This window comes from Lepisma saccharinum, chromosome 18 (assembly GCF_977018435.1).
Source record: "Lepisma saccharinum chromosome 18, izLepSacc3.1, whole genome shotgun sequence".
Classification (NCBI taxonomy): Eukaryota; Metazoa; Arthropoda; class Insecta; order Zygentoma; family Lepismatidae; genus Lepisma; species Lepisma saccharinum.
In genome coordinates this window covers 51,828,757-51,841,531 of record NC_139246.1, presented here as the reverse complement: position 1 = coordinate 51,841,531, position 12,775 = coordinate 51,828,757, and the positions used below count along the sequence as shown (strand labels likewise).

Below are 12,775 nucleotides of genomic sequence, written 5' to 3'. Positions count from 1 at the left end.
TTAAGCGAACAAACCATTACAGGACTCGTGTATCTTGACATGTTAGAAAATTGTTTCGTGCCACAGTTTGAGACAGACAGTGTGAACTTTATCTACCAGTTGGATGGTGCTCCACCCCACTTCCATCGCGATGCCCGAGAATTCTTAAACACTAGGCTGACAAACCGACGGATTGGTCGTTGTGGATATGATGATCAACAACTGCTGTTGTGGCCTCCACACTTCGCTGACTTAACTCCGGGTGACTATTTTATGTGGGGTTACGTGAAGGATTTAGTGTTTGTGCCTCCATTACCGAGGGATCTAGCAGAACTGCGGGCTTTTTGATCACACTGATAGAGACATACAGAATCGCGTTTGGAAAGAACTTGATTATAGTAGAGTTGATGCCGATGCAGAATCAGAAATTGGGAACATATCGAACACTTGTAATGTGTCCCAAAACTTGAGTTTGTCTACAAAACTGTGAAGTTACTACATGATACGTTCAATAATGCACTTACAACAACATCATGAAACCGATCTAATCATTTCTAGACACCCTGTAGAAGATGCTGCGAGGATTCCCAGAAAACATGGATAGGAACTTGATTTTCTCTAAAGAGAAAAACAACCGTCCTGATCAAAGTTACGTCTGGTGCTGTTCTTGGTAAATTTCTCCTTCATTTAAAACCGTCCACTCATGGGTTGCTGAATTTAAACGTAGTCGAATCAAATGTTCATGTTTACAGTTTAGTTTAGTAAATATTTTCCATTAATTGCATAATCAAATTAACTATTAATCATTTCATTATATTACTTGGAAGAATTTTGAAAAAATAATTGTGGTTTATTTATAGTGGATGGTCACATATTCTCCAATTACAATAATCTTATTTTACTCATAACCTAAGCATATTTCAGAATTTGTTATGGAAAAAATATACTGTAATTCGCAATACTTAATTGTATGTAGTATCAAGAAGTGAAAATTTAGACGTATTTTGAAATTTTTTAAAAAAGTTGAAAATATATTTCCAATGCACTGTTACAATAAGCATAATGAACAATAATTATGACGTTGTTAATAGGTGCACATTGACGTATACAATAAGATTGTATGAAAGGAAATACATGACTGATTAATTGTAAACTGCTTAATGATAGTAGTATTAAAAATTATATTAATAATAATAATTAGTAATCATTTTACAAATATAATCATGCATTAGTTATTAATATTATTAATAACAGTCTATAACTATTTAAATTATACTATTCTTATCTATGCTGTTAAAAGTTGAACCCCTCCTTCTGATATAAGGAATAAAGGAGACAAAACATTTTCCGTAGTACGCAATTTTTATTATATTTTTTCATTAATTACACTTTTTTACAATGCAGTGGTTCTGAAGCTGTAGACGCTCCGCTTGAGAAATGAGGTGGTATGGAAGTGTCAGAAACAGACGAAGATGAAGTTGGTTAACTGTGCTCCTGAATCAAAAAGTAAGTCTTTAGTAGTTATACTGAAAGCCCGGCAAGCAATACGCAAAATATCGATGATGATGAGGGATGATAGTAATGGGTATGAAATAATGGCAGCATGATTCTACAACCAAGTGTTGCCAGGAATGGTTCTCTTGGAGGAATTAGCAAGACATGGAAGATTGGAGGAAAGCCTTCATCTTGGACTTCGTTTTAGAGAAATTTAGGTCTTTGCCTGAAAAGTTTGCAACACTTGCTGTAGGTTTTCAAGTAGATTCCCTTGTTTACAGAAAATGGTTAAAGCTTAGCGCCCACTGAGACGCGGGGAAACGCGACAACAGAATTTCTGTTGCCTGCTTCGATTGAAAAGAAATGGTGTAACGTTCACTACAGGGAAACAGGCGTAATTTCCGTGCCAGAAGTGTGCAGGTTTCTAGGGTGCAAAATTTTCTTCAAATGCTCTCTCGTGTAATTCCGCAACTCTTCGTTTAGCTTCGGCAGCGTTATGCTCGGCCCCGTTGTAATCGAAGTTCGGGCGTTTCCGGCGTCTCAGTGGACGATAACCTTAACTCGGGCTATTTAGTGAATGTATGGGTAGCCACCATATCCTGGGTACCCGGAGTAACCTGGGTACCCGGCGTAACCTGGGTATCCATAGGACAGGGGTGCCCTTGAGAGGACGTAGCCTGGTGCGGAAGAGTATGGCTGGTGCGCAACAGCAAAGCGAACAGGAGCTGGGGCAACGGCAACAGGATGAGGTGCAGCAACAGCAACGCGGACTGGAGCGGGAGCAGGCTGGGCGACGCGGATCACTGGGGCTGGAGCTGGAACGCGGATCACTGGAGCTGGAGCCACTGGGGCTTGAGCCACCGGAGCGCCGCTCTTCTCCACGATGGCGTTGAAGCCGTTGACCTCGTCGGCGGTGTAGGTGACTGTCCTGATGGTTCCGTCGGCCTCCACAAGGCTGTACTGTCCTTGGACGTGGTCGCCGTCGCGGGTCTCGGTCTGGCCCTTGACGTCCCCAGTGGTGGGGTCGTTCACGTTGTACTCGAACTGGTACTGAGGGTAAGACTGTGGAAACAAGGCATAGGGGAAATTCAATTAGTCAAACAATGTATGTATTTACCACTTCTATACTCTGTCCCAATTATCTCTGGGGCAAGTGGACGAAAGAAGTCTCTGCGCAAGTAGTGACACGAGACGGCTCCACCAATGAACACGCGAGAGGAACGGAATTGCGTAGAAGGGGAGATAGAAGCGACTGCAGTTACCAGTCTTCGAGCAGCGTGTACTGCTTAGCTCTGCTCACTCGATTCCGCCCCTTCTCTGCAACTATGCGCGGCCTTGCTCCAGATGTAGTTGGGACAGGGTATATTATTACTAATTACATTAGCATACCACATTTAGAGAGGATGATTTACTCTGGGTACAGTCCCCTAAATTTGTGAGACCTTCCAAATTATAATCAAGTTATACAAGAAGACATCAGGAAAGCCATGCACACGCTACCCCCGCCAAATACATGCACATGTCATCGGTAAGTTATTTTTTAAAAGGAAATCAGTTCAAATTACTTCAAAAGTAACATTCTTTCTATTTCCATGATTTCACGTAGTTTTTCTACCACTTGTGTTAATCATAATGATGAAAATGAATGATGAACTCATCAATTCGATGAGAATGGTGAGAAAATACAAAGAAACATCCACGATTTAACCAGGGTTCGAACTTGGGACCTCTGGTTTCGTAGCAGTTTGCGTTGGCCATTCCTAAATTAGCATGTAAAAGCAAGTTTAATATTTATTATGTTATAATTATCCTCATACGTTTGAATATAAAAATGCAGAGGTGGCCGAGTTTGTAGAGTGGTCGACTCACGATCTCTCAACAGAAGGTTCTGGTTTGAATCCCGGCATGGGCATCACTGCTCTTTGTAGATCACCCTTCACAATCAATGCATTTCAGATGAATATATCGCTTGTTTTTTCATTCCCGGGTCTCAATATCTTCCCAAACTGCGTGTAAATTATTCATTCCATTTTCCTCATTTTCTATTCTGAGAGGAAGAAGGCATCCAGAATTTCACAAATATAAAACCAAGTCCGTTTCTTGTGTCGCAAGAAACTGACTTTTGCATTTGTTTCAATTGGAAGGCGTACATCCCAACACAATGTTGCCCATCTTATATGTATGAAATGGGTACGCTGAAGTACGTAATTTTGAAGATAGTTACAATTACGAAATGATCTTGAATACTAAAGTATAGAATTCATTCGCTGAGTTTCATTGTTGTAGTAAGTAATGTTAGGAAATTCTACACAGGTGTTCCAAACAAGTCGTTCATAAAAAGGGAATGATTTAAACGGTATTTTAAGTGGAAATGTATAGATGGCGAGACGGTGTAAGTATGATAAATTCTGATTGACAAGCATAATAATGTATAAACAACATCTTGAAGAAAGTTTTCAGAAGTGAAAACCTCTTCTTTATTTCAACTGCTACTAAATGACATTCAGAGCAGAGAAATTTTACTTCATAAAAGAATGTTCCTAAAATCTCTGCGGTGAAGGTTTGAGAATAGAGCTGATGTTGTGGGAGTCAATGATTACGTTCGATTAATATATAATTAATATGCAATATTATGCAGCATATACAGGGTTAGTAAAAACGAAGGAACAGATTTCAAAATGTTGTTTGCTACAAACAATACACGAAAGGAACATAATCCGCACATCATTGGATATATTAAGGTTCAAAGTTTTGTTGTACGACAATTCGTTTCGTTGCTGCACTAACAATGACGTTTTTCTCTCGTTGCGGGTAAATGACGCCACAGGAAACATCGTTTTGTGTGCTAAAATTTAGGAAGTGTGAATCCATTATGCAAGCGGAACGTGAATTCCACCATAGATTCAACAACCAGCTGCCTCGTCATAAGCTTATTTCAAACTTGGAACTTCCTTTATCCAATGATGTTATGTTACTGTCGTGTATGGTTTGTTGGAAATAACATTGTGAAATCTGCTCCATCTTTTTGACTTACCCGGTATACATACACGGTGTTGCGTTTTCTATAATCCTTACCAGTCTCATTTTCTCTGTAGTTATTTATATCATTCCTTGAATATTTATCATGCCGTCAGGAAGACATAACGTATTTAATTAAGTCAAGCTGAAGAGGAAAATTATTGCACTGTTATTTAGTCAGTATTCCTCTATAAAGTCTACTTCATAGCATACTTCTCTAACACTTGTCTCAATGCTCTCTAGGTCTAAGGTATATCTTAAGGTGAAAGGCAAAACACCCGTAAAATTCCAAGTCCCTAACCGAAGTCAGAACTTATTTTCTGCTATTTTCGCTTTTCTATCTCTCTAGGTTAATCACGACGGTGAAGATAAGTGTCAAGTTAACAAATACGCATCCATGCTTTACCAAGGATTTGGACCTGTGACCTTTTGGCGTGGTAGTGCATCTGTGTCAAATGCTCTCTGATAGCCCAGTACCTTGAAGGCAACTGAAAGTCACTCTTCTGGCATGAAATTATGAATTTCTATGTGAGGACAAGAAGAAATACAACGCAACGAGGATTCCCAACCTCAGAGGTTCTACATCCAATGCAGTGTGCTTACTTGGTGACCAAGTTGATCGAGCAACCAGTTGCAAAATCAATAGGGAGCTAGTAGTAGCTATTGGTATGCGTAAACACCGCAATGGAGCAATAGAGATCATTCGTTTCTTTGCTCCAGAGATAGCCTAGACTATACTCTGTCCCAGCTAACTGTGGAGCAGGCAAAAGAAAACAAGTCTTTGCGCAAGTAGTGATACGAGACGTCTCCACCAATGAACACGTAAGAGGAGCGGAATTGCGTGGAGTGAGGGAAAGCGACTGGAGTTACCAGCCTGCACATCAGCGTCTACTGCTTCGCTCTGGCCACTCGATTTTTCCCCTTCTCTGCCGCTATGTTCGGCCTTGCTTCACAGTTAGCTGGGACAGGGTATAAGCAATATGCTTTTAACAATTAAAGCTATGTATTTATTTGTCCCCGGTACCAAATGGCTTGCTATCAAGGTGTGCTTGGCACCATGTAAAATGTGTCCTCATTGGTGACGAGGTCTACAATCTGCTGGTTCAGGTAATGTGGTAATGCCTTAGTTCCAATTGTCCCCTTATTCTGTTGTAGAAATGAAGGCATGCTTCTCCACATCCACTTACCTGGTAATCTTCAATGCGTTGAGCAGGAGCGGCTACAGGAACTACAGGGGCGCGGGCAAGGGCTGCTACAGGCTGCAAAGCTGCTACATGATGTCCCACAGGTCGGACACCGTAACCCAATGATGGTCCCTGGCGTACTACGATTTGGCCTTGAATGACTTCAAGGCAGATGAGGAAGACCGCAAACAGCTGTAAATAAAACGAGACGATAATTTTATAATTTCGGGTGCTTTTAAGCAAAAGCTAAAGAGAAACGTGCCCACCAAACGAAACCAAACAGGCCTATAATATAAAGTGGGAGCAAAACCATCTGGGATCGAACCCGGAATCTCCTGATTATAAGGTTTGATAGATTTCCTTTATTTTACTTCGCTTTTTGTGCCACTGTTGGCTAATTTGCGAAGATGGGGATGAGTGATGACATGGTGAAATTGATGAATGGACACTCACAAACATTCATGCCCAAGCCGGGATTCGAACCCGGGACCCCTGTCGTTGCAGAGAGATGTGCTATACACTCCGCCACGGCGGCCGGCTTGATTATAAGGTGACAGTCTCACTAGTATACCATCGGCAGGGCGTTCCATTGCAAACAGCAAATAATATCATTTGACATCGATAACGTGCCCCGAATTTTATTGGGGGGCGCTCAACCTTGTACCAAATATATATTTTTAGGAAATCTGGTATGTATGTGCGCTCCAATATACAGGGTGTCCCAGAAGTCTTTCCCTGATTACAAACTTTATTCATATCTGCTATATGCAATGTAGAGATGTGAAAGTGGTGCCAAAATGTTGAAAAACTAACCAAGTTTATTTGTTGCAGGTTTGCCTAACGTGGATGTAGTATGGCAGTGTCAGTGCCCAGAAAACCGGAAATGTTCACAAATCAGAAAAAAGCTCAGCATGTCCTCTGGTATCACGAGACCCGGTCACCAATAACAGTGCAGAGGAACTTTCATATGTACAGAATTATTTCGTCTAGAATATCTGCCATCAATAAGTTGGTATTTAAGAAATGGAATTTATCTTCATTCCCAAATCCTGTCAAGTCCAAGAAACATTGTATGGAAAGATGCCACCCGATGTCAAGAGCATTAATTCCGGATTCCTTGGCACTGACACTGCTACACTACAGCCACATTACTGAAACTTGCAACAAATAAACTTGGTTAGTTTTCCAACATTTTGGCACCACTTTCACATATCTACATTGCATATAGCGGATATGAATAAAGTTTGTAATCAGGGAAAGACTTATGGGACACCCGGTATATAATTAGGAATGAACGTGCACATTTTTCTTTTGCAAAGTGAGTGAAATTACATCACTTTCATACAGGGGTCGAAATGGAACTTTTCACGAAACGGAACAATATCTATACCTTCGTTAATATTGTGTTGTCTTTCTTTCCCCTTTTAGTTCTGACTACAACAGCAACTATTGATTGATTGATTTGTTGCTTTAAGTCCACTTTATGCATAGTAAGGCTAATCGGGACTGAACCTACAGTTTAAAATGCGATCTGAACCACTATATGTCTCCACCGGGTATCGAACCCGGGACCCCTTGATTACTACTGCGCCATCGGGGACGCCCCGACAACGTGACGACATTATCGCCTAGTAAAATGACGCCCAGTATTACAATTACAATTACATTTACATGTAAGAAACTTTGCAGTTCTTGATTTTGTGCAATAAACGATCTGTCTTGATCATTTTCTTTGACTTCTATTATATCAAATCTAATTTTTTAACAAAGTAAGGAATATTTTTCTCGTACTTCTCTCTTGAATATCACGGTACCCGTCTTGTATCACTCTCACTTAAAGTATTTAACATGTTTTTAGCTGGTACTCAAATACCACAAAATATATTTGATAATTGCATTTGTATTTTGTTATTTCTGTTACATTTTATCTGTCTAGTTTAATCGTAAAAATTGGAAAGTGTTATGATGAAGAATAAATAATAACAATAAGATACTTGCTGATGTTTTCAGGAATCAAATTTGATTCTCAGACAGTTACAAGTATCACTTCCTCTGTAAAGCTAACTTCCGCCTGGAGGTGATATTACCTAGGAAGGCTTCTATGGCCAAGTGGCTAGAGAAGCCAGGGGTTCTAGGTTTGAATTTTGGGTAAGACATCTTTCATTCTTCTTATCTTAAACAGTTAAATCAATTATCATCATCGTTGCCATTAACTTAAAGAGTCGAAGAAACAAATAAAATGCATTTCACATAAGGATATGTGACAGTGAAAAATACTCCTTCCTCCTTGAAACGAATCATGTATTACGAGTATTTGATTATAATGCAGTACCTTTAAACGCTAGGAATGTGTGACAATATTGTAACAAATTTTGAAGATGAAAAGTTGGGACATTTGGCAGTATTTGTTCATTTAATCTTTTAATCTTTTTTCATGAACTCAGAAAAACTATTGGGCAAATACTTTTTGCTACGCTTTTCTATCTCTTGGGTTTATAGACACGATGAATGATGAACTGATGAAATGGAGGATGAAAAGCCATAGCCCTTATAGAACTCGTTTGTTCAAATTGAATTCAAATAAGAAAGATCTTTTGGAGATGTGTTGTTCAATCAACATGGTTCAGTCATTATTATATACCTCTTGGTGTGGTAGTTCGGGGCATAAGCTATCCGTATCCGATCATAGGTACGCCGATAGGTATAGTATATGAAGAAACTTATGATACAGTAAATAGTGTTAGTACCATTAGGCTTCATATGTTTGTGTGAGTGTGTGTGTGTAAATATCGATTATTCATTTCACTCCATTCCTAAATGTGTAAAATATATTAGAAGATTTAAAATTTGATTGAGTTAGTGTTTAATATTGCACTCTATGACTAGACTGGACATGCTTGTGCATCCAGGTAGAATTTCGGTCATTCCATGCTTTTAGTTGTGTAAAAGCTGTCAAGCTTAGTAAGAGGTCTTTGGTTCGAATTAATTGTCCATCCATCATCATAAATCTCTGCTGCAATAGAAAGGAAGGAAACAAAAGTGAACCGTTTCAGTATCATTATTCTATGTGTGCGTGTGTGTAATACAGAAAAACCTCGTTAGTCCGAACCCCGATAAGCCAGACTTCGCTTAATCCGGACAGGCAAAAGGCAAAAGGCAAAGGCAAATGGTCCAAAAAAAAAAAGCAGAATGCAAGGTTTTAAATGTGGCTAGAAGTCAACATAAGAACTTCCAAAAGAAAGGGCAGTCAACCACTGATGAAATTCTGTTTGTACTGTGCTGTACAGTGTATTTAGGCCTATATCCTTTAAATTCATCATAATAAACGTGTTTTGTTCCTATAAACAGAGTTTTAATGCACTTTGTACTGTTCGTTTAGGTTATTTCAGTTAATCCGGACTTTCGTTAAACCGGTCAACTTATCTCCTCCATTAGTTCGGATTAATCCTAGCAATACCAAAGGGGGGGGGGGCATTCAGGCACACTGATTCATTTTTTTATATTACATAAATATCCATCAATGTAAAAATTCATAAAAAATGGTAATCGTTCTTTGCAATATTTAGAATGACATGGCGTGATTTTTCCCAAAAATGTTCATTATAAAGTTACTTTATTTCGTTGATATTGTTTATGGGCCTCAAAGGCTCACCCCTTGGTAATTCTATGGATAGATTTCGCAATGATGTTTTAAAGGTATTTCAATACATGAGAGGATATATTTAATTGCTAAACTATAGTAACAATTCGAAATAATGAATGTATGGGTAGTAGAAAAAGAAAAAAAGATAACTTGGCTAGAATTTTGCACAGTTTAAGCATTGTTACAAGTATCAACATTGTAATGGAAGAAAAGTAATAAATGTTACAGTGATTTACTATAATTACTTAAAATCATTATTTAATTTATCTTTCATGTATAATCCATAACAAAACATGAAAGTAGTGTCTAATTAGTTAATTTATGTGTACAAAGACAGAAAACACACATCAGTCCAGTTCAATTGAACTTTCATTCATGGGCCTCTGAGGCTCCCCCCTTGATAATCTGTGTAACCAAAAATACCTTGACATTGCTAGGGTTAACGAGGTTTTACTGTATATTAATATCAATCATTAATTTCAGTCCATTCCATGAATGTATAAAAGATGTACATGGTGTTACAAATGTGACTGAGTTACATACTGATAGTATTATTTTCAAATTTTGTGCTGGGTCTGCTAATTCATTCTGTTAGAATTTAGACCATTCCAGGCTTTCATTTGTATAAAAGGTGTCCTTCTTAGTAAGAGGTATTTGGTTTGATTCCAACCTCCGTGGTGAACCTAATGTACGAAACAAGCGCGGACACGACCCAACCACACATCTCCAAGAAACGGAACACACTTGACTCCGATGGAAACGGCGAATCACTTACCACAGACACAGCCATTGCCGATAGATAATCCAATTGTGGCTCTGAAGGAGTGATACAAATGTTTGGACGCGCTCCCGTTATATAGTGGTATTCTGTGATGGGCAAAATGGCAAGGCCGATAGAGCGTCGCCTTGAAGTGATTTATTCATCTCCTCCCGGCAAAACATCATTGTGAGAATATGTGTAGGTATCCACCTGTGCGTACCAGTTCCTGAACAAATGCTCTCCCTCCTTCACTTTCTCCATTGCAGATATTTGGCGGTGGAGGAAGGGGACGACCCAACGTTCCAAACTTGGATAAAACCGGTGTATGCATATTGTGTAAGATCTCGGCCGGAATATATATGTCACACCGGCGTTTCTTTATGGATTTGCTGAGTTTATAAAGTCACCGTTGCAGACAAAACTAACCTTCAAGCCAGTTTGGTGTAATAGATTGTTCTTTCCAATCATTTTTTTGTTCAGCCTGTTAGAAACCAGTTCACTATGCCATAGAGTACGTTCTGAACACAATGGGAAAATATTTCTCTTTGCAGACACTCATTTCTTTTTTTTTTTTTACTGTCCCGGATGTGGTTGGTGAATTCCTTGCTTCTTTTTCGTTTTTTACTCGCTCATTCATTACTTTTACCCTTTAAGGAGACGGATTAACTGTATTAAGGATAAACCGTTGGGATTGTCTAGAACCGCTAACACCCTGTTCCAGGAAAGGTACTGGAAGACGAAGGATTTAGAAATAAAAGTTTAAGATAACGGATTCGTCACATTCACAAGACACGAGCCATTGTGGGTGCATGGTTATCAAAGGATTCCGAGCTCGAATCTCTGTCTAATGCTCACTTTTCACAAGATCGAAATTCACTTTATGATGTGGCCATACAATGAGTCCTGAAATCCAATTGCTATTATTGCATAAATTATTCCTAAATTATAGCTCCACAAAATTTGCCAAAGGTGACAAGGAGAAAGTATTCAGTGCATTTGTTCTTAACGGAATTTCACGATGCTTATATTATTATATGTTACAGCATTGGCTTTAACATTTTCACTGAAATAGCACTTACGTGTTACTTTTAACATGGTTTTTGAGGTAGCCGGACAATTGCGATGAACACAGTTCGAAGTGAAAGAACGGGTGGACAATTACGACGACATTTGAAATCTTCTATCAAATTGAAGAGTGACTTAACACCCCGTACAATAGCTCTTACCAGGGAATTATGGGAAATATTGATATTTTCGGCTGGGAATTTGGTTCAATCAAGTTTCTGAACATGGGCTAGAGCCAACGGACACCATTTGAAGTGACCCGTCTCTTCATATGTGCGAATACACTTTCCAACTCTCTCGTCGATTTTAATGTCACGCTTCTTCCTTTTCTGACCTTCTAGATTAAGTTCCATCCGCATGCACTTGATGTTGGTGTCTTGTGCTTGGCTCTTGAGGTAGGCCAGAACGTCATGAATTTTTGCCACCTATTTATTTTGTTGTTCCAACTATAATTTAAAATTTAAAGAAAGGTACATATTATTACATAAGATGAAATATATTAAATTAAATTACAATTAGAAATGATATCACGAAAACTTCCCCCTATTAATCTTTCTCACTCTCCCATACTATATAGAACACAATTCCCCCCCCCCCCCCTCTACATCATTATCAGTTCTGCGGCGCCTTTGGTTAGGTCAGATCCTGATCGTCGCATCCTACCATTAATTTGTAAAATGACATTCACCGTCAAAATCATCGCAATAGTCCTAAGATTCGGTTTTAGAATTGTAAATTCAACCATTATGATTGTTCCAAAAATGTGCTTATTTAGTACTTTTACACATAAAATGTTTCTGAATTTGAAATATGTATTTATATTTTAACTCAAGGTAAGCAACCTAACCACACTAACTGAGTGTTGCAAGTGTTAGACAGGCCTAAATTCTGACTTGAGCTCCGCGGAAAAATCTTTAAATACTAATGGCGCATGAATCGAAAATTTTGGGAACCCCTGTGCTACAACATCCAGATTCGAAAACTGAGGGGTTCTGGTATAAAGACTTCAGAACATCTCCAAATTTACCGAGATACCGCTCTATGAATTTAGATAATCTTGAATTTGACTTGCAATACGTTATTGACTCAACATGATACATATTATGTTCCGTAGAGGTACTCTCTACTGAATACATGACTGTGAACGACATCGCTCATCGAGACCGTAGGCATCAGATAATTGTTGTTGTCTGAATCTGAATCATGTCCTAAGTGTTAGTTCCTCTTGAAGAATAATCACAGGATATCGTTAGATGAGATTGTGTTCATAGCACTTACATGTCATTCATTCATTCACCTGTCCAGGGGTAGGTCTTTCCTTGCAACCTCTATACTGTTCGATCTTCAGTCCATCGCTTTGTGGGAGCGTAGGACCCATTTATTTTGATGTCAATCATTTGGAATCTTCTTCTTCCCCGTATTTCCTTTCCCTTGACAATTCCTTCAATAGCATCCCTTAGGATACAGTTTCTTCTCATCCAGTCGTCCAACCAACTTATTTTTCTCTTCATGATTTTCTCCAGCAATTACCTATATTCCCTAACCCTTTCTAGCACTGTTTAATTTCACACTTTCTCTATCCGTTTCACCCGTTCCATAACTACATTTCTAGAGCTTCCAGTCGCTTTTTCT

At 38.9% G+C, this 12,775-nt stretch overlaps 1 protein-coding gene across 1 annotated transcript; it reads right to left on the bottom strand.

The window, feature by feature from the left end:
• Positions 1 to 1,969: 1,969 nt before the first annotated feature.
• LOC146002071 (uncharacterized) lies at positions 1,970 to 10,184 on the bottom strand. Its single transcript, XM_083139786.1, has 3 exons — positions 10,094 to 10,184; positions 5,679 to 5,867; positions 1,970 to 2,535 (listed from the first exon to the last, which is right to left on the bottom strand). The coding sequence occupies exons 1-3, from the start codon at positions 10,106 to 10,108 to the stop codon at positions 2,044 to 2,046; spliced, it is 696 nt and encodes a 231-aa protein (XP_082995912.1). The 5' UTR covers positions 10,109 to 10,184; the 3' UTR covers positions 1,970 to 2,043.
• Between the last annotated feature and the right edge of the window lie 2,591 nt (positions 10,185 to 12,775).